Here is a 22,196-nt window from a genome sequence, read left to right as displayed (position 1 = left end):
GGCTTTATTTTCGAAAATTATGGTATATATGTCAGGCACGGTTAACTCTAGTATATAATTGTGTCTCAGGCAGGGTTGACTCTAGTATATGTACTGTATGTCAGGCAGGGTTAACTATAGTATATACAGTTAGGTCCATAAATATTTGGACATTGACACCATTTTCATCATTTTGGCTCTGTATACCACCACAATGGATTTGAAATGAAACAATCAAGATGTGCTTTAAGTGCAGACTTTCAGCTTTAATTTCAGGGTATTTGCATCCAAATCAGGTGAACAGTGTAGGAATTACAACACATTTTATATGTGCCCCCCCCCCCCTTTTTAAGGGACCAAAAATAATTGGACAATAAATCTAATTGTCACTTAATACTTGGTTGCAAATCCTTTGCAGTCAATGACAGCCTGAAGTCTGGAACCCATAGACATCACCAGATGCTGGGTTTCGTCCCTGGTGATGCTCTGCCAGGCCTCTACTGCAACTGTCTTCAGTTCTTGCTTGTTCTTGGGGCATTTTCCCTTCAGTTTTGTCTTTAGCAAGTGAAATGCATGCTCAATTGGATTTAGGTCAAGTGATTGACTTGGCCATTGCAGAACATTCCACTTCTTTGCCTTAAAAAACTCTTTGGTTGCTTTCGCAGTATGCTTCGGGTCATTGTCCATCTGCACTGTGAAGCGCCGTCCTATAATTTCTGAAGCATTTGGCTGAATCTGAGCAGATAATATTGCCCGTAACACTTTAGAATTCATCCTACTGCTTTTGTCAGCAGTCACATCATCGATAAATACAAGGGAACCAGTTCCATTGGCAGCCATACATGCCCACGCCATAACACTGCCTCCACCATGCTTCACTGATGAGGTGGTATGCTTTGGATCATGAGCAGTTCCTTCCCTTCTCCATACTCTTCTCTTCCCATCATCTTGATTCTTTCGCTTCAAATCCATTGTGGTGGTATACAGAGCCAAAAGTGATGAAAATGTTGTCAATGTCCAAATATTTATGGACCTAACTGTATGTATGTATTTCAGGGAGGGTTAACTATAGTTTATATACATATGTCAGGCAGGGTTAACTCTAGTATATATATATATATATGTACGAAAGTCCTTCAAAATAAGAGTCCTTTCAAATTGTGCCTGAAAGGGAAAGTTATGATGTTGTATGTCAGGCAGGGTAAACTCTAGTATATGTATGTGGAGGATATATGATATGATTTTTATACTTTTCTTTAAATTTCTACTAATCTAATAGCATGCTTTCTCTTGTTGATCCTCCCTGCTGGTGGCTGTGGTGTGCAGGTGTTGGTGGTTCAGGGGAAGGAGCCTCCATGCTTCTTGCAGCTCTTCCAGGGAGGTCTGGTCATCCACAAGGGGGCCAGGGAAGACAAGACCAACAACATAGGTATTGTAATTTCATTTAGATTTTGATTTGATGTATTTTTGACAAACGCATATCCTGTTCTGTTTGTACTGTGGTGTACTGTACTGCTTTGAAACTGAATCCTTATGAAAATGGAAAAGGGATTGTAAAGCCAACACCTAGTGAAATACACACACACTTATATTGCAAAATACCACAACGTAATTTAACATGCTTTGCCAGTGCTCTGGTGCGCCTTCAAATTTCAGCCTTAAGGGGCAGTGAAGCTGTATTCATTTTTCTCATTGGAACCTCACTGGGACTAGTACAGTAGCCTGGTCCTAACCAGACCCTTGTACATTACATTTGTACAGAGGGTCTGGGATCTCGCCATTGACAAACATTAACTTCCTAGAAGGAGGGTCCTCTGTTGAAGTTTAAAACTATTTGATCCACCCAGAGCCACTCTGATTTGCCATAACCAATCGCAAGCGTTCGCCTTAGCCAACTCCTTCACCACTACTGTAACGGAGCTAGCTGCCGTAGCTGGAAAATCAAACTTTTCCCGAACCCCGTGGGGAGGAGGGCCACAACATCATGGCCACCAACAAAACTCAGCAAGGAATGTTCTTGCTCTGGCTTTAACCTATGGATATTCGGCAGCATTGCTGCCACAACCGCAGAATAGTTTCGCTCGCATCTTTCTCCGCTGCCAGTACTGAACTACTCAAGCTAGTGCACGACATTAACGTCATCGTTCTCAGCCACTCCCTCTGTTTGCTGATTGGACCTACAAAAAATGTGTTTCTAGAAACCGACTTCAGAGCCTAGCTCCCAGACCTACTATTGAAGCAAAATCCAAATTGAGCTGAAGTACGTAGGAGGGCAGAGCCAAGCTACTAGTACAGTGCTCTTTGGTGGCTAATGCTAGCTCAGTGCCCATTGTTGGCGGCAAAGGCATTGTTGGGCATGTTTATTTCTCACAAACCGTTTCTCCAAACAACTGGACACTGTGGTTCACAAGATAATCAAGATACAGCCACACAGACAGAGTTTCTGTAGTTTAGTCAGCTGTAAAACTAATTTCTGTGGTTTTGGTCAGCTCCAACCATTCCTATTCCTAAATAATGTATTGCTTTTTAAACATTCACAAATAATTGTAATAAATACACTTTTTATTGTGTGTGAGATGCATATTATCATATTAAATTATGTTGTAGAAAGGCAATAAACAAGTTTTCCAAAGATTAGATCAGTTTGACCCTCAATTACACATTTGCTTGATCCATTCCACCGAGGACAGTTTTAAAAACCTATGTCAATGTAAAGCAGGATTTGCTGTGAAGCTGTTGCTGAAAAGAGGTGCTGTTCTGACTTTGTTCATCACAGCCGCAAGCTGCAGTATGATGTTGACGCTAACAGTTATTAGCAACGCTAACGTATCCTGCCTGTAACTAGGCTATCTAGCATCGGTAGAATGTGTGATGATTTAGTTTACTGGAAAGGAGACTAAAGTTAGGCTATTTCATGTTCCTAACTGTTTAATTCAAATAAATAAGCCGTGTTGTCATGTAAATCTACAATTCAAGATGCATGTTTGTCCAGATCTATTTTTCAACAAGATAGTTAGAGCTAAGTTGAATCACGATAGTTTGTTTGCTAAGCTGTAATGCTAACGTTAACCACCTAAGTCAATACTGTTTGCTTCGACAACAGAAGTGGAAAAAACTAACATAATCATTTGAAATGATATGTAGTCAGTCTGTTGAAAACAGTGTTGTGTAGACACAATAGCTTTATTTCTACCCGTGTTTTTGAGTTAATGTCGTTTTCCATTTGGGGGAGCGTGTTTTTGTATTGGGGGAAGTTGACTCGTATTCGGGGGGAGTGTTTTCATTTGGGTGATGTACTCATATTAGGGGGTGTGATTTGCAGTTCAGGGCCACCGTACATCAGGGCTCATAGACCAGCACCCGGGTCATTTTCAGCCCAACCAAAGTTACATACCCTATTCGGAGACCAGTGAACAGTGTGAAATACCCCCAAAACACAGTCAATCAGCCCTTTAATAAAGAGCGAACATCAAAGTTGTACGTGCATTGTGATATTCATGCTAGCATCATAGTACAACAAGTGAAGCTTACCAAGCCATATTCCAAAGTGGATCATCTCCTGGAGCTTTGATTTTTCGCAACCGTTTGTTAGTTACAGCCACATCAAATTTAAGTGGCTGAATTGATGTGGCCGCCATTTTGAATATAAAGTTTTTTCGCTACCTCTCCTATAAGGTTTGTCCAATCTTCACCAAATTTGGCACAGATCATCTTCAAACCAAGCCTCACAAAAGACATAAAACATTTTTTTGATTATCTAAACCTTTTGACTGGAACAGCGAACAAAGTCGTCAACCAAGCCACCATAAAAGAAGTGAGGTCATATCTCAGCACCTCTTTATTTCATTGACAACAAATTTGGTATAGGGACTAGGGATCCTGTTCTAAAGAAGTCCAAAATAGGTCGTGCCATTTCACTTCTGGGTGGCGCTGCAATAAGCAAAAATTTTGCACCATTTATCTTCAGAATCAAGCCTCACAAACCTTTTCACATTTAGGTAAAGCTGATCAAATTCCGTGATGAAGCCGCCAAAACAAGAAGTGAGATCATATCTCAGGAAATATTTGCTGAATCAACATCAAACTTGGTACAGGTGCTCGGCACCCTGTTCCAAAGAGGTCCACAAAAGGTTGTGTCATCTAACCGCTATGGGGCAATCCTGTGTCTGTCACATGTTAAATTGTGTTACCAGCTGAATTGATGTGGCCGCCATTTTGAATGAATGATTGAAACGTTTTTGGTGAATATCAAATATTCACCTAATTTGGCACATTATCTTCAAACCACAACCACCTTGACATGTCAATAAAACTGAATTACAACTGTTTAAACTTTGGACAAATCTGACAACCAACCGCTTGCCACAGGAAGAACTGCTTGTATTTTTACCCAGTAACTGAAATTTGTGATTTCCAGCACTGAGAATAGCTCACTAGGATAAGTTGGTGTCCTGGCAATGTCAATGTCAGAGGTTCGAATCCAGCCAAAGCTGACAAGCTTGTCATGTCTCTGATTCTCTGTTTAGCGAGACTGTAAGCCACTGCGAAGGAAGCCAGGTACACCGCAGTCGAAAGTAGATGTTGAAAGTTCCCTCTGGGTCATCTGACCTGCTTGGCCACCACATTGCTGCTTGCAGCTATATTTTAAGATTAAGTATGATTTATTCAATCACATTGTTGCCAATATATACCATATATTGATATGTGGTTCTACTTCAGAATGGGAGAGGAAGAATGGCTGGAGAATGAAAGAGAAAAAAGATGGAATTTGGGCTATTGAGTGTAGGCATTTAGGGCAAATAAGTAGAAAGCGTGTTTTAAAGCTTATGGAGAAAAGATCTCAAAGACATCTTGTCCATTTCATTGCTCACCATGTGGTGCCTGGTCATCAGTGACGAGTGGCATGCTTACCGCGTACATCGTACAACCACCCCACAGTGGCCATGCAGGTGGTATGTAGGCCCCCACACTGGAGCCCATACCCAGCACATTAAGATGGCCTGGAGAACACACAATGAGCAGATCTGGAGGCTTTGGGGCAGCCAGACCCAGAGTTTGCTGTCTGATCACCTTACTGTGATTGACTGGAATGAATGGCTTGCAGTCACGATGCATTTGGCAGAATAATGTATAGCATTTCAAAGGATAATTATCCCAATATGTTTAAGCACGCCTAACACAGTGAATAGAAACTGCGTCATTAGAGAGTTGACTGAGAAGTTATATATGTGTGTTACATACTGTTTTTATGAAACAAGTGATGGGTAATCTTTTTTTAAATCTGTGTTTCTAAACAACTCTCAGATAGCCTCATTAACTTACATGTCTTTAAGTTACAAAACATTTACTGAAATAATATGACACATTATACCTTTTAAGTATTAATTTATATGAAATGTATTACATAAAACATACAGTAAATAAAAGTATGTGTAACAATTATGTTAATGTTCAAAAAGTTATTTTAATACTTACTCATACTGACTTACTCATAATTTAAGGAAGCCTTCTAGATAATCTCATTTACCAGTAACATCGTCTTTACCACTGGTTTGTAACTATTAGATAGATAGATAGATAGATAGATACAAACTTTATTGCCACACAACAATGTTGGTGGTGTTCTTTTGTCATAGATAGCTCAGTTCAGTAAGTAGGGGGGAGATGGGGATAGGAAAAAAATAAAAATAGTAAAAGTCCTGGTCAGCTTTGGGAGTTCAGCAGTCTAATAGTAGAGGAGAAGAAGCTGTTATTGAGAGCGACAATTGGGCCGTTTTCTGAACCTGGCGATGTTATCGGAGGGGCGTCGCTGTCTATGGTCACTCTTTGAATGCCCAGGTGTGTCCCAACTTCGTGCCGTTGTCTCTCTTCCACGTCCTCTTCTGTGCCTTCGTATCTCCACAGGAATATTGAGTAGGGGAGCGCTAGCAGCTTGGCATCTTAGGAGTGACTCTCTAGGGTGCGCATCATTATTCAAATAGCTTAATCTAGAAAAAAAATCTAAACAATCTATAGTGATCAAACTCGCTGAAAACTAAAACCAAAAGTATCAGATGATATAAGTTCACAGTCAAGCAAAGTACTACAGTGCCTTGCGAAAGTATTCGGCCCCCTTGAACTTTTTGACCTTTTGCCACTTTTCAGGCTTCAAACATAAAGATATAAAAATGTAATATTTTGTGAAAAAATCAACAACAAGTGTGACACAATCATGAAGTGGAACAAAATTATTCTTGATCATTTCATTCAGCAACTTCCAGGTGTTTCTTATATTGCTTCTGTTGTCCTCCAGTAGTTTACTATAGTAATTATTTTTATATTTATTTTCTGCTTCTTTTGTCCTCTTCTTTAAAAACTCTTTATATAATACATTTTTCTTCTTTCATGCATTTAATATTCCATTAGTTATCCACGGTTTTTCATCAGATTTCAGTTTTACTTCTTTCTTTACTACAGGACAGTTTTTTTCATAAAGTGATGTTACAGCAGTCAAACATGAATCATAGGCTTCATTCACGTTATCTATATACATTTTGCCCCAGTCTTGTTTCAATTAATCATCTTTGAATGTATTGATGTTTTCTTTGGTTCTGTGTCTGGTCATTGTGTATATTTTGTTGTCTTTCCTGGTCTTAGTATAGCTATGTATGTTGGCAAAAACTGGTAAATTATTAGTCCACTTTCAACTTTATAGTCAATGACGTTGGTAAGTAAGTAAGACTTTATTTATATAGCACATTTCATACAAGAATTGTAGCTCAAGGTGCTTTACATAAAATCAATACAAACAATAAAAACAATAATACAAGTGATAAAAGTCATAATTAAAATAGCAACAATAATATAACTAATAAAGGAAGTAAAACACTTCTGAGATAAAATTACTTAAATGCTTCGGTAAAAAGGTAGGTTTTAAGCTGTCTTTTAAAAATGTCTAGCGTGTTTGCTTCCCTAATATTTATGGGTAATTTGTTCCATAGTTTTGGGGCGTAATTAGCAAAGGCCGAATTACCAATCTTCTTATGACTGCTTCTGGTGACCTCTAATAGGCCTGCATTTGATGATCGCAGTGTTCTACCTGGTGTGTAGTTTATAAGGGAGTTAGCAATGTAGCTAGGTCCTTGTCCGTGTAGAGCTTTGTATGTGAGAAAAAGGACCTTAAAGTCAATTCTGAAAGTAACAGGGAGCCAGTGTAAAGTAGCTAGGACAGGACTAATATGTTCTCTCCTTTTAGTTTTGGTTAATAATCTAGCTGCAGAATTTTGAATGAGCTGTAGCCTTTCAGTGGTTTTCTTGGAAAGACCAGTGAAAAGTGCGTTACAGTAGTCCAGCCGGCTGGATATAAAAGTATGAATTAACTTCTCTGCATCATTTTGGTTTATGAATGGTCGTACCTTTGCTATATTCCTCAGGTGAAAGAAAGCTGTTTTGGTCACTTTATTTATGTGAGAGTTGAAATTCAAATCTGAGTCCAGGATTACACCGAGACTCATCACCTCTGGTTTAAGACAGGGGGTTAAGCCTCCTAGGTTCTTAGTAAGCGTCTCTCTTTTGGATTTGGGGCCACATAATAGGACTTCGGTTTTGTCTTCATTTAATTTAAGAAAGTTATCATTCATCAATTTGTTTATTGCCAACAGGCAGTTGGTAATGGAATTGATGGCCATTGCATCGTTGGGTTCAGTGGATATATATAGTTGTGTGTCATCCGCATAGCTATCTATGTTATGTCATAGAAATCTTTGTTATGTTCTCTGATTATGTCGCCGAGTGGTAACATATAAAGAGAAAAAAGTAATGGACCCAAGCAGCTTCCTTGAGCAACCCCATAGCAGTTCTCATGTTTCTTGGACCTATGGTCTCCTAAACTAACATAAAACTTCCTTCCTGTGATATATGATTTTATCCAGTTCAATACACTATCCGTGAACCCAATAAGCTTTTCCAGTCTATTGATTAGGATGTCGTGATCAATGGTATCAAATGCTGCACTGAGATCTAGCAGGATAAGGATCGAGACTTTATTTGCATCAGAGTTTAGTCTGAGGTCGCTAATTATTTTGGTGAGAGCAGTTTCAGTACTGTGATATTTCCTGAAACCTGACTCCGAGACTTCCAGGATGTTATTTTCTTCAAGAAAAGAATTTAATTGGACTAAAACTATCTTTTCCAGTACTTTACTAATAAATGGAAGGTTTGATATTGGTCTGTAATTTGCAAGTAGACTGTTATCCAATTTGGGTTTCTTTAATAGGGGCTTTACAACAGCTGTTTTGAAGGCATCTGGGAAGACGCCAGTTCTAAGGGATGTGTTTATAATCTCTAGCACCGGACCTGAGACACTATCAAACACTCGCTTAAAGAATGTTGTGGATATAGGATCAATATCTGAGGTTGTGGAGTTAGATTCGCTGACAATTTTGGAAAGTTCACTAAGTGTGATACAGGTAAATGTGCTCATGGTTATGTTGCAGAATCTACTGATGTCAGTTTCGACCCCACTTTTAATAATACTAGCTCTGATCAAAGTTATTTTGTTCTTGAAGAACAAAGCAAGCTCTTCACATTTAACTGCTGAGGATGGGGGTGGGACAGGGACAGTGTTTAGCAGCTGGTCAATGGTGGAGAAAAGAACTCTGGAATTTCTGGCATTTCTGTAATAATGTTGGAGAAATATTCTCTCCTTGCTAAACGGATGGTTTTGTTATAGGTGGTTAGTGTATCTTTGTAGATATTGTAGTGGATAGTGATCTTTGTTTTCCTCCATTTTCTCTCTGCTGCACGGCATTTTCTTTTCGTTTCACTAACATCTTTATTTCTCAGCCATGGGGAGGTTCTGCTTGTGCACTTCTTTTTGGTTTTCAGTGGTGCAACAGAGTCTAACACAGATAATAGTGCATCATTGAGGTTCTCTACCATTTCATTCAGAGAGCAATCATGACTAGTTGGCTCATATAGAGCAAATTGTTCAGAAAATTTCATCATAGCTGTATCGTCTAAATTTCTTCTTTGGACTAAGAATTGTTTTGTGTTTTTTGTTAGAATGATTTCCACATTAAAAAGTATATAATGGTGGTCTGAGAGGGGTAGATCAGTTATTGAAATATTATTGATATTTAGTCCAGTTGTTATCACTAGATCTAGTGTGTTTCCGTGCTGGTGTGTTGGGTCTGTTATGTGTTGAATTAGATTGAAACTGTCAAGGAGATTTAAAAGCTCAATAGTTCTTGGGTCTGCTTATTTATTTACTTGGATATTTAAGTCTCCGTTTAAAACTACTTTGTCATATTTAGTGACACATAGTGATAATAGTTCAGAGAATTCTTGTATAAATATTGGCGAGGGCTTGGGTGGCCGATATATAATAACAAAAAGTATTGATTCGGTTTTGAGCTCTATAGCAAGATATTCATATGATGTGAATTCACCTAGTTCAGTGATTTTGAACAACAGTTTAGAGGAGAAAATAGCTGCGACTCCTCCACCTTTTTTTGATTTCCTAGAAACTTGGTGAAAGCTGTAATCGGGTGGACACGCTTCTATCAGTAAATATGTCATCAATTAATGTAGCACTATTTGTTGTAATTCTGGTTGGTCGAGTGATTGAGGGATATAAACCGATACTGTACATCAAATGAATGAACTCTGTAGTTTTGTTGTGTTCTTGTGGGTTGAGCAAGTCAATATTAAAGTCTCCACAGATAAAAAACATTTTTTGTTTTTGCTATTACTGTATATTTCTGTTATTTTCCCTTTAAACATGTCAATATTTGATCCCGGTTTCCTATAAATGCAGCTAATTATAATGTTTTTAGATTTTTCCATTTCAATTTGTACTGTGATGCATTCCACGATTGTATCTAAATCAAAATACATTTTATTAACAATTTTAAATTGATATCTTTGGTCAATATATAATGCCAACCCCCCCCCCCCCCCACCACCACCCTTTGATTGTATTATATCATACTTTATGCAAAAATGCCCTTTAACCGTCCCTCCCTAGCTGCCTGGCGTGTGTTCAGTGTGCGTGGCGAGATGGTGGCAGAGGCCTGTCTGGTGGAGGTGGCCTGCTGTTGCTCCAGCCTGCGTTCCAGGGGCAGCCTGGTGCTGCTCAACGCCCAGGAGGACCAGCTGTATCTGTGGCACGGCTGCAAGGCCCACACCAGATTCAGAGAGGTGGGCCTCAAGGCTGTGGACCGACTGACAAACGGGTAGGCGTTTATGTGGATGGATATGTTCATATAAGTAGAGATTGGGACTTGTTAGTTATATTGTTCAACTATGTTTATATTCTGTATGGGTGTGTATTTGTGTTGAACAGGTGTTCCCCTGAACTTGGACTCAGCAGCAACAGCAATGTAAAGGTTGAGGAGATATTGGAAGGAGAAGAACCTGCAGAGTTTTGGAAAGCCTTGGGCCAGCAGGACAGGAAGGCCTATGACTGCATGCTGCAAGGTGCCCACCAGACACACAAATGCAAACTCGACAAGAGAAACAGTTCATATGGTTGTTTTTGATCTAACAGTAACACAAGAAAGTATGCATGGCAATACTGTAAGGTAGATTGTGAAGTACAGGAACAATATATTAAAATGAGTTCAGGCAGCTCTAACTGCAGTGTCATTAAGCTCTCTGCTTCTGAGATGTGAACACTTGGAAAAATGGCTACCATTATAAATGGTCACTATCACAACCATGAATATATAATTAAAAGTTATCATTCAAAATACATGACCCTGCTTACTCAGAGTTTGTGTATGCGTTGCAGATCCTGGCAAGTACAACTACACACCACGGCTGTTCTGCCTAAGTGCCAGTTCAGGGGTATTTGAGGGGGAAGAGCAGCTCAGCTCTGTCCGTGTGCCCGAGTCCGTCATGGCTTTTCCCTTCCTGCAGGAGAACCTCTACTCTGCACAGCAACCTGGTAAACCATTCTCTTCTCTGAAAATCAGCCTGATAAACAAACCTCTCCTCTGAACAGCAACCTGGTAAACATGCTCAGAAGGTTCCATATACTATGTCAAGTGTGCACTCTTAACCCTCATCCTACCAACATATTTAACACACAAGGACTACTGACTAGGGTCCCTGGGGATCCCAAGAATAAAGTACTGGAACAAACAACCATCATAGCAAAATGTTAACTTATTTCTTCTTAAAACATTATTAGTTACATAATTAATTTTATCTGAGGAAAAAAAAGAAAATATTATTTGAGGAAAGGTACAATTAATTTGCACATTGTGTAAAGCGAAAATATACACTTTTCTTAAAATACAAATTGCAGCTTTTATAGGGAATACAATCTACATTAGTGCTTAAAAGTTCATTTACCATACTTTGATTCTGGTATAATTTAGTTTTCAGTAATTTCAAGTAAACATTATTTGTGTCATTTATATGCTGAAACTAACCGGGGTAATTTTGACCCCAATATAAAATAATTTACCCACAGTCATTCAAACGTGATTTTTTAATTTATTGTAAAAATGTACATAAAGCTCTTTGTCTTAGACTGACCCCAGGTCAACATTTTGTTTGAAAAAACCTGATTCAAATTTTCATTTTTCCATTTGTACATAATGTTAATTGCAGTGGCGGGACAGCAGGAAAAGCACCAGCTTGGTAACGTGTTCAAGTTAGCTCTTGTGTTCAAATATAGCAATAATCTGACAGCAACCTAATGTTTAATTACGATATAACTAGGGTAAGGTAATGCATCTGTCATTAATCCAGATTTTCTATAAGTAAGAAATATATTATCATCATTCTGTATAGCATTTACATTGTATTACAACACACAGGATTATTATTAATCAGAAAAAACAAGATAAAGATGACACTTCATTAACCACTTTGGTCGATTCGTTTTTCCCCCAAGAAGCAAGGATCTCATGTCTGCATGTACTGTATATGCTCCCTGCTTTTGTGTGCACCCGCACCTTCGCACTTAATTAGTGTCTTTTCTGTGTAACCCAGAGACTAAAGGGGTTCCAAATGTTTGGTAGGGTTAGATAGCAAATAGCAACTAAAAACAGAAGTGCATTTCTAAAACCAAGAAAACTATTTATACTGTAATTCCTACATCTCCTATAATTAGAAAAACTTGTTTAAACTGAATAATATTACAGAAATGCTCAACTATTACTATCTCAATGTCTATCCAACAACAAACATCCCCAAATTTGTCAACACATGGAGCTATTGAAGAGTCTTTCAACCCCAATAATGCTCTCTGGATAGTATTGATTGGATGGACAGCATGTCAGTTCATACTGCAAAAGCTTTGATTGGTTAGAAGACGTCCTCCGGAAATGGTCATCAGTATCATGTATGTGCAGTGTTTCCCCTAGGATTTCATTCAGGGGGGACAGTCAAGCCCCCACCCCTCGCCCCTCTGCTTGAAGCAAATATATTATGTGTTGTTGACATGTCTATCTGGAGCAAAGACGAAGATTAATACTTTAACTGATAACCACAATAGGAAATGATACATATTTAAATAATATTAGTCTTGCGTTCAGAAGCTTTTGTTAAACACACCCATTATTCTTTTGTTGATCGTGTCATCAAGCCAGACTGCTTTTGTGGGACAATGAAGGTCCTCAATGACTATGTTTCATCCCCACTTATATCTGATGGAAACGTCTTGTAGCCTATATAGTTCTGTTAATATGCCCCTTTCAAAGGCAAATGTTCAATAAAGTATATTTTAGACCCAGTTCTCAAGCTTTTATTTATTACATTTATGACATTATTACCGAGCGTTGTTAGATCACGTTATATACATTAATAGGCGTTTGGTTTTGTAGGGTGAACATATAAAACACAGGCCACATTTGTAAACTGATGTTAAATTGAAGACAAAGTGAATTTCGTGGCATTTTGTTTGAATATAAAGTTGACAGTAGGCTATGGTAAGTCTGCATTATGGAAGATTTCGGTTACCAAAATAACTATTAAGCTTTCTTTGCCTGGGTTAGGCTTGTACGCTTGTCTGGGACAATTCGATTTTTTTGTAGGGCAAGTGGAAGAGAATATTACTTGCCCGACTAAACAAGTTAAGACTCAAACAAAATGCTATGTTACTTCACGTTATGTGCCACTCACTGCAATCGCGATTCTGGTACAAGCTAAGCTTGAAATGTATTTCTGGAAAACTGGTTACTTTAACAAGTTTACTGGAAGCAAACATTGTCAGTAACAACAACAGCAAAATGCGACCATTTGGTTGCAGTCTACGAGCCTGGTCCTAACCAGACTCTCGTACATTTCATTTGTACAGAGAGTCTGGCCTCGCTCCATTGACAAGCGTTGACTTCCTTGTAGGCGGGTACTCTGTTGAAGTTAAAAACTAATTGGATCTGCCCAGAGCCACTCTGATCTGCCATAACCAATCGCTAGTGTTCGCCTTAGCCAATTCCTTCACCACTACTGTAACAGAGCTAGCTGCCGTAGCTAGAAAATCAAACTGTTCCCCAAACCCCGTGGGGAGGAGGGCCACAACATCATGGCCACCAACAAAACTCAGCAAAACTTGTTCTTGCTCCGGCTTTAGTTTATAGATATTCGGCAGTGTTGCCACAACGGACCGAATGGCTTTGATCGCATCTTTCTCCGCCGCCATTACGGAACTACAACACAAACTAGCGCACAACATTAACGTCAAAGTTCTCAGGCACTTCCTCTGTTCGCTGATTCGCCGGAAGAAAATTAACCTGCAAAATCTGACTTACGTACCGAATGGCCAGACCAAGAACAGAAGCAAAATCCGAATTGAGCGGAAGTACATAGGAGGGCAGAGCCAGTCTAGCAGTCTACATCCTTTACTGGAGAAACCAGCTGTGTTCCAATTTGATCCTATTTTCAGACTTCACCGCCAGTAAGTTGTACAACTAAACTAGCTAAATACTAGACTACCGCTGTGTGGGAATCGCAGGAGCTAACCAGTCGAAGGGCGTTCAAAAATACAGGGTGTTGATATCACAGCATGGAAACATAGCTAGCTACATGTTATCACCCTGGCCTTTGCCTGTGGTGTTTTTGCATCTGTCTTGCCGTGTAGATAGCTAGCCTAGCTAAACGAATGTTCTACTATAGGTAATCGCGCATAGATTTGTGATGTTAGTGACTGTGACTAGCTAGTTAGTGTCAGAAATATTAACCTACCAAGCATTGCACAGTCAGTCGGTGAATAAGTTAAGAAAGCTTTATTACTTGCGGCCGCAAGGAGACGAAACATCACACGCCATGGTGCTACAAAGTTTGTCCGCTAGCATGTTGTGCTAGCTACCTATTTAAACAGAACCGCTCTTGACAGTCATTGGTTAAAACAAAGGCATGCAAATGTCCCATGGCTCTTCTTTCATTGGCTCCCTTGCATAGACCTTAAACGCGCATGCGTGCGAGTGCGTGTGTGCGCTCTCTGACCCCTCGAACCTTGACCATATGATTGACATATTTTATGGCTCCTCCAGTAAGATAGTGGTCAGCCCAGGTCCCCTTGTTTATGTAAGCTTAGTGTTACCCAAAGTAGGCCTCTCTTTGCACACAAAGCTAAACAGTATCATTTTATACAGAATAAAAGGTTACATATTCAATTTTTCCGACAGTTAGCCACCGTTTGCTTCACTCTTCTCCACAATAACTTAAAATAAATCTAAACCATGCAAATGAACGTAAAATCCAATACAAGCAATGCTTTCGGGACCAATTTAGATATCGACATTGTGATTCTCGTGGAAAAATTGAGGGACAAGGAAATAATAATAAATAATAAATATATGAGAGAGAATACAGGTTTTTCCTTGCCTTTCGGCAAGCATACCCAATAACAATATATATGTGATATAAAGTGTGGCAAGGCACTTCAACCTACTTGCCTTGGGGAGAATATCCCTGTACTTACTGTAAGTCGCTCTGGATAATAGCGTCTGCTAAATGACTAAATGTAAATGTCTTGCTGAGAGTGAGCACACCTAAATATTTACTTTTTCTTGTCTGCCCCTCTCTGTGTAGCCATCTTCCTTCTGGACAACCACATGGAAGTGTACATGTGGCAGGGTCAGCAGCCAGAAGACACGGCATGTACTGGCTCCGCAAAGATCCGCTGGGACAACCAGAGGAAGTGTGCCATGGAGACTGTACTGCAGTACTGCAAAGGTTAGGACTCATCAGGAGGACAACTAAAAGTAGTGATATGCTGGAGTAGACAGCTGTTTGTCAGCCCAAAAACATGGACCATTTATTACTTTTAGAAGATTGCTAAAAGGGATGACATTGGATGACAGTGGATTTGTTTGAAAAAATGTGTATATTAGAGTAATAAACAGAGAACTTGATTAATCATTTTTTTTATGTTTTGGTTTTGTATCTCATGAATAGAATATGTAGGACGGTGTAAGGTGGTGGTTACCATCTTCAAAAAGGGGGACCGGAGGGTGTCCTCTGTTTATCATTAAGTTTATTCCAGTGTGCTGGAAAGGAGGGTCCAACTGATTGTCGAACCGTGGATTCAGGAGGAACAATGCAGATTCCGTCCTGGCCGTGGAACAGTGGACAAACTCTTTACCCTTGCAGAGTTGTTTAGGCCATCTAGTCTACATGTGTTTTGTGGCCTCGGAGAAGGCTTACAACCATGTCCCCCGGGGAACCCTGTGGGAGGAACTGCGGGAGTCTGCGGTACCGGGGCCTGTACTACAAGCTATCCGGTCCCTGTATAACCAAAGTGAGAGCTGTGTCAGCATTCTCGGCCCAAAAGTAGAACACGTTTCCAGTGGGTGTTGGACTCCGCCAGTGTTGCCCTGGGGCAGAGTGCAGCCAAGTGTGAAGCGGCCGGAATAAGGGTCAGCACCTGCAAGTCTGAGGCCATGGTTGGAAAAAGGTGGAATGCTTTCTCTGGGTTTTGAGTGAGCTGTTCCAAGCAAAGGAGTTTAAGTATCTTGGGATCTTGTTCTAGTGTACTAGTGACGGGAGAAAAGGCGTGAAACTGACAGGTGGATCGATGAGGCATCTGCAGTGATGCTGGCTTTGTACCATAGCTTTTGATTTACCAGTCGATTTATGTTCCAACCCTCACCTATGGTCATGAGCTTTGGGTAGTGACCGAAAGAACGATATTGTGGATACAATCGGTCGAAATGAGGTTCCTCCGTAGGGTGACTGGGCTCAGCCTTAAAGACGGGGAGGAGCTCACACAGCATGAGAGACAGGGGGAGGATCTCAGACAGCATTAGAGACAGGGGGAGGAGCTCACACAGCCTGAGAGACAGGGGGAGGAGCTCACACAGCCTGAGAGACAGGGGGAGGAGCTCACACAGCCTGAGAGACAGGGGGAGGATCTCAGACAGCCTTAGAGACAGGGGGAGGAGCTCACACAGCCTGAGAGACAGGGGGAGGAGCTCACACAGCCTGAGAGACAGGGGGAGGAGCTCACACAGCCTGAGAGACAGGGGGAGGAGCTCACACAGCCTGAGAGACAGGGGGAGGAGCTCACACAGCATGAGAGACAGGGGGAGGAGCTCACACAGCCTGAGAGACAGGGGGAGGAGCTCACAGAGCCTGAGAGACAGGGGGAGGATCTCAGACAGCCTGAGAGACAGGGAGAGGAGCTCACACAGCATTAGAGACAGGGGGAGGATCTCAGACAGCATTAGAGACAGGGGGAGGAGCTCAGACAGCCTGAGAGACAGGGGGAGGAGCTCACACAGCATGAGAGACAGGGGGAGGAGCTCACACAGCCTGAGAGACAGGGGGAGGAGCTCACACAGCCTGAGAGACAGGGGGAGGAGCTCACACAGCCTGAGAGACAGGGGGAGGATCTCAGACAGCCTTAGAGACAGGGGGAGGAGCTCACACAGCCTGAGAGACAGGGGGAGGAGCTCACACAGCCTGAGAGACAGGGGGAGGAGCTCACACAGCCTGAGAGACAGGGGGAGGAGCTCACACAGCCTGAGAGACAGGGGGAGGAGCTCACACAGCATGAGAGACAGGGGGAGGAGCTCACAGAGCCTGAGAGACAGGGGGAGGAGCTCACAGAGCCTGAGAGACAGGGGGAGGATCTCAGACAGCCTTAGAGACAGGGGAGGAGCTCACACAGCATTAGAGACAGTGGGAGGAGCTCAGACAGTCTGAGAGACAGGAAGAGGAGCTCAGACAGCCTGAGAGACGGGGGGAGGAACTCACACAGCATTAGAGACAGTGGGAGGAGCTCAGACAGCCTGAGAGATAGGGGGAGGAGCTTAGACGGTGTTAGAGACAGGGGGAGGAGCTCAGACAGCATTAGAGACAGGGGAGGAGCTCACACATTATTAGAGACAGTGGGAGGAGCTCAGCTAGCCTTAGAGACAGGGGGAGGAGCTCAGACTGCTTTACAGACAGGGTATGTAGCTCAGACATCTTGAAGGAGCTTGGATAGAGCCACTGCTTCTTTGCTTCAAAAGGAGCCAGTTGAGGTGGTTCGGGCATCTGACCAGGATGCCTCCTGGGCGCCTTCCTTTGGAGGCTTTCTTGGTACATCCAATGTAAGGAGAACCTGGGGTAGACCCAGACCTAGCTGGAGGGATGATATTTCTCATCTGGCCTGACACGCCTCCCCAGGAGGAGCTGGAAAGTGTTGCTGGGGAGAGGGACATCTGGAAAACCCTGCTTAGCCCGGTGAAAATTGAAGGAAGGATGTATTTATTATATAGATATTCATGCAATTAGAGACCAGAATAACTATGTATATCTTTTCTTATAGTTAAAAAAAGGGAACTTTAATTTAGTGACAAGTGGTTACTGCTTTGTATTTCATGTGGTGCTCCAGAAAAGAACAAACGGCGCCCTCCTCAGGCGTATGTCATCTTAGCAGGCTCTGAGCCACTTACCTTCACCAACATCTTCCCCTACTGGGAGCGGGACATCACCACTCAGGTAAAAGACCTGAGCTAAAATCTAATTCTAAAAAGTACACAGACACACACACACACAGATTTCTGGTGTTATTACAGAGATTATTTACCACAGATTCACTTATTACCACTGTAAAATTTGATGACAAGTGTTACAACCCACCTGCTGTGAAGTAAAATGTGTTTTGCGTAAACCCTTAAGTGTTAAATCAGAAGATCCTGAATATTATAGGAGGAACATTCAGAATAAATGTGTTAATATTTGCTGGCAAGATTACTTGCATGTTCTTGTAGGCAAATATAAAAACACCTTTTCCATCTAAGCTATTTACACCTGGACTAAATACTGTAGATAAATGTTCACAAAACTGGTACCTCAAATCACGCAATCTGATTGATTAATAGTTGTGATATATTAACTAAATACCACAGCTATGACATCAAATTTCTTTGCCACGTCTGAGGGAAAAAAATGCAATTCTAACAAACTACGATTTCAAAGTCATCATAATGGACCGTTTCACAATAAGTGACAATATATTAATTCATGTATATAAATAGCCAAATAATAAAATATATCTAACTAGCCTGTGGTGAAAAATAATATGCCAAACTGCCACTATATAAAAGCTATAGATGACTAAATGACTAAATGTGTAGATCACATCAGGCCATAATCTATGGTTATTGTATCTGCTTTGCATGGGGCCTAACAACGCCCATCAGCTGTAATATTACCATATACCACAGCCTGCCATGAGTTATTGCGTAAATATATATATATATATATATATATATATATATTTATGTGTGTTTGTGTGTGTGTTCATGTTTGTGTGTGTGTGGACCTGCCTGTGTCTGTTCAGGGGGAAACTACAACAAGGAACAAGGTGACCCTGGTGCAAGATGTGCTGTCGAAGCTAAATAAGGATGAGTACTCCATAGAGGAGCTAACCTCCAAGCCCTTGCCTGAGGGAGTGGACCCCTTGCACCTGGAGATCTACCTCTCAGACCAGGACTTCAAGGTAAACAACCACTTAAAAACTAACCAAACACCAAAACCTACGTCTACACCAAAACCTCTAGACGCATCTTTTCTGCTCTTGATATTGATGATTTTTTGCAAAAGGGTTATTCTCTATCATTTTGGGGGAATTTGGACTCATGTGGAAGGTAGGCAAAAAATATGAATAGTACGAATATATTTAGTTTTATACTTTGTATTGCATTAACTAAATGTTTTAATCTCAAAGAAAATGCATTGTCTGTTCAATATTCAAGTCAAATTTTACTTAATTGTTTCTGGTTTGAGTAACCTCTCAATCATTTTATTTCTATGTACGTGTTCCTCATCTTCATTGCCATAAAGACCAAACCAGAATGATGCTGCCAATTTTACCAGTTTTTTTTTAATTTAGGACAGTGTCAATGCCATCCTAATTTAGGATTCCTAACTTGGAAAATTCCTAAATTAGGATGGTTCTGTAATAGCTAAATTCCTATCCTGGGATTATATAGGATTTTTTCCGAAATGGAGTTAGGAAGCATGTTTCTACTACCCCAAAATCCAAATTGTCATCCTTAACTGAGATAAGATTTCAGACTTAAGCCATGTTCACACTTCTTTTTGTTTTGTTTTTTGGTTTTTTTTGCGCCTCTTGAGCACCTTCTGCCTTTTCAGAAAAGCGCTGGGTGACATCAAGCACCTTTCTGATGAGAATTTTTGTAACCTGAACGGGAATCATACATTCTAGCGATACATTATTATCCGTTATTTTCCGTTGGTTACTTATCAACAGCTAGACACTATGGCCAATAAAATTCAATGACTTGCTTTAGCTTTAGCATTTGAGGAGCCATAGCCTGGTAACTAAGGTAGAAGGTTACTAGGGAAGGTACACTCATACCTACTCTCCTCGTCCTGATTGGTCAGCTGTCAAAAAGGCGCTTGACCAGTGGCGTAACTATAGGGAGTGCAGGGAGTGCAGCTGCACTGGGGCCCGTGGCGAAAAGGGGCCTGTCCTCGATCTCAGTGAGAACTCTACCTGAAGAACTGACCGGGCCCCTCTCTCCGCGTAAATCACAGAAAGGTTAACATGATCCAGTCCGATCAATTTGCAAATATTTCTCAATAATGGTATCGGTTATTCTCACCTGCCCAATAAACATTTTAACAATAGTCAGTCTTAACAACAGCAAATAATTCATTTTGCCTCATTTGCCTTTTGCTGAATGAAACAAATCTCGTTTTTATGAAGTAATATTGTCTGGGTAATATGTTGTCAAATATTCTATAGCCCACCCACACGTTGTGATCATTTGCCATCCTGTTGTGTTGCATTGCGTTGCGTGTTGAGTAGGCTAATTGCGGTAAGTAGGCTACCCCATGCCCTTCATTCAAACACGAACGTGGCTGCAGGAAGTGGCACAAACGCAAAGAGCAGGATGAAAGGGTGGCAAAGCTGGCAAAATTATCTTCATTTGGATTTGTGGCGAGGTGTTCAAGAGGACGCATCATGGGGCCCCATCATGTGTCATGAAATGATGACACATGATGACATGACATGGATTTGTGGCGAGGTGTTCAAGATGACGCTAAGTCTGACCCCCAGCCCAACAGCAATAAGTGAAAGTCATCCACCAGAGTAGGCTTAACGTTTACTGTCTGGTATATGAATGCATTTAGACATGACTATTAAACGTCCTTAAATGCACGTATAGGCATAAAGCAGCAGCCAGGTTAGATATTGAAAACAATGTGCAGGATGTTGTTGGAAAATAGCTAAAGCTAGATAGGCTAAACGTTAAGCTAGCACAGTGGTTCCCAAACCCGGTCCTCAGGACCCCCTGTCCTGCATGTTTTAGATGTTTCCCTGCTCCAACACACCTGATTCAAATGAATGATCGTTAAAAGGCTTCTGCAGAGCTGGATCACGACCCATTCATTTTAATCAGGTGTGTTGGAGCAGGGAAACATCTAAAACATGCAGGATAGGGGGTCCCGAGGACCGGGTTTGGGAACCACTGAGCTAGCATATCTAGCTAACAAAAATAAAATCAAACATTCACAATGTGTATTGTAATAAGCAGTGTTGGGAAAGTTCACTTTCTACATGAACTAGTTCAGCTCATAGTTCATAATTCAAAATTTTGAACTAAGTTCGAAGCTCCAAATAATGAACTAGGTTAGTTCAGTTCTTTTTTTCAATATGTGGCTGCCGTCTGCAATACCGCTCTCTGCCTCTACGCAATTCGGCGTTCTCACACTTGCCAGGCATAGTAAGTAGAAGAAAGAAAGAAAGCACACGCAGCGATTGACAGGTTGGGCAACCCTGGACACAAGACTGTTAACGGTGTGTTTTTAGTCTGGAAGTCTCTAGAAATCTGGCACCTTATTAAACAAATTAAAAAGAGTGAACGTGCCATTTACAGACACCAGAATAATGCATCCACTGCACAGTATCGTTCATCAGGCAGTAATACAGTAGGCTACGTTCAGTTCATGTTCACCAAAATTATGAACGAGTTCATGAACGTGTTCCGACATAACACTGATAATAAATACATTTCCATGCGCCTCACTAAGTTCAACACTCAATAATTTAGCCTGACGATAGGTCGGTTAAGGGGCCCGTTGGTGAGATCTGCACTCGGCCCGCCAAGTCATTGTTACGCCGCTGCGCTTGACGTCACCCAGCGCTTCAGGCGTCCGCCTTTTTCCTTTTCCCATAGGGTTGCATGTAAAAAGGTGCTGAAGGCAGCACTTTTTCTGAAAAAAGTCAAGTGTGAACACTGCCTTAGGAAGTTTCTGTCATGAGGCTCCAGGGATTAATAAAGTGTTATCTAACTTAAAGGTTCCATGGTATGACAATTTCACTTTATGGGGTTTTTTAACATGAATATGAGTTCCACTAGCCTGCCTGTGGTAGCCCATAGGGGTGTCACAACACCAAAAATTCAGTGGTAAAATACCATGGTAAAAAAAAGGATTTTCTAAGATTCCATGTACTTGAACTTGAAACATGAACTTATTTATTAAAATATTTGGAAAAATAGCAAAATGTCATAAGACATACAAAACATGTGCAACAGAGCATAGCACAACATAATACAGTGCAATTAAGGCATTCAGCTAACCATGACCATGACTTTACCTTCTAACCAAGGTAGGCTATAGGCTAACGTTAAAAGGCTAACTTTAAAACTAGCATAGCTAACCTAAACTACGTACATAACATAAGCCATTGTAACACTAGTGCCCACCATCTCAAACATTGTGTAACGTGTATGACAGATAAAAAAACATAAAAAGTGCATTCTTTG

General features: G+C 40.9%; 1 protein-coding gene across 1 annotated transcript in view; it reads left to right on the top strand.

The window, feature by feature from the left end:
- svild (supervillin d) overlaps positions 1-22,196 on the top strand; it is a 93,370-nt gene that overhangs the window by 63,671 nt on the left and 7,503 nt on the right. Inside the window, exons 23-29 of the mRNA XM_084670814.1 lie at positions 1,306-1,408; positions 9,986-10,193; positions 10,304-10,437; positions 10,751-10,906; positions 15,001-15,144; positions 17,789-17,895; positions 18,740-18,898. Of these exons, the coding sequence (XP_084526940.1) occupies positions 1,306-1,408; positions 9,986-10,193; positions 10,304-10,437; positions 10,751-10,906; positions 15,001-15,144; positions 17,789-17,895; positions 18,740-18,898 (1,011 nt within the window). The remainder of the gene's footprint in view (positions 1-1,305; positions 1,409-9,985; positions 10,194-10,303; positions 10,438-10,750; positions 10,907-15,000; positions 15,145-17,788; positions 17,896-18,739; positions 18,899-22,196) is intronic.

Source organism: Hypomesus nipponensis, chromosome 13, assembly GCF_054491055.1.
Source record: "Hypomesus nipponensis isolate SF chromosome 13, ASM5449105v1, whole genome shotgun sequence".
In the NCBI taxonomy this organism is placed as follows: Eukaryota; Metazoa; Chordata; class Actinopteri; order Osmeriformes; family Osmeridae; genus Hypomesus; species Hypomesus nipponensis.
This window is presented reverse-complemented; position numbering and strand designations above follow the sequence as displayed.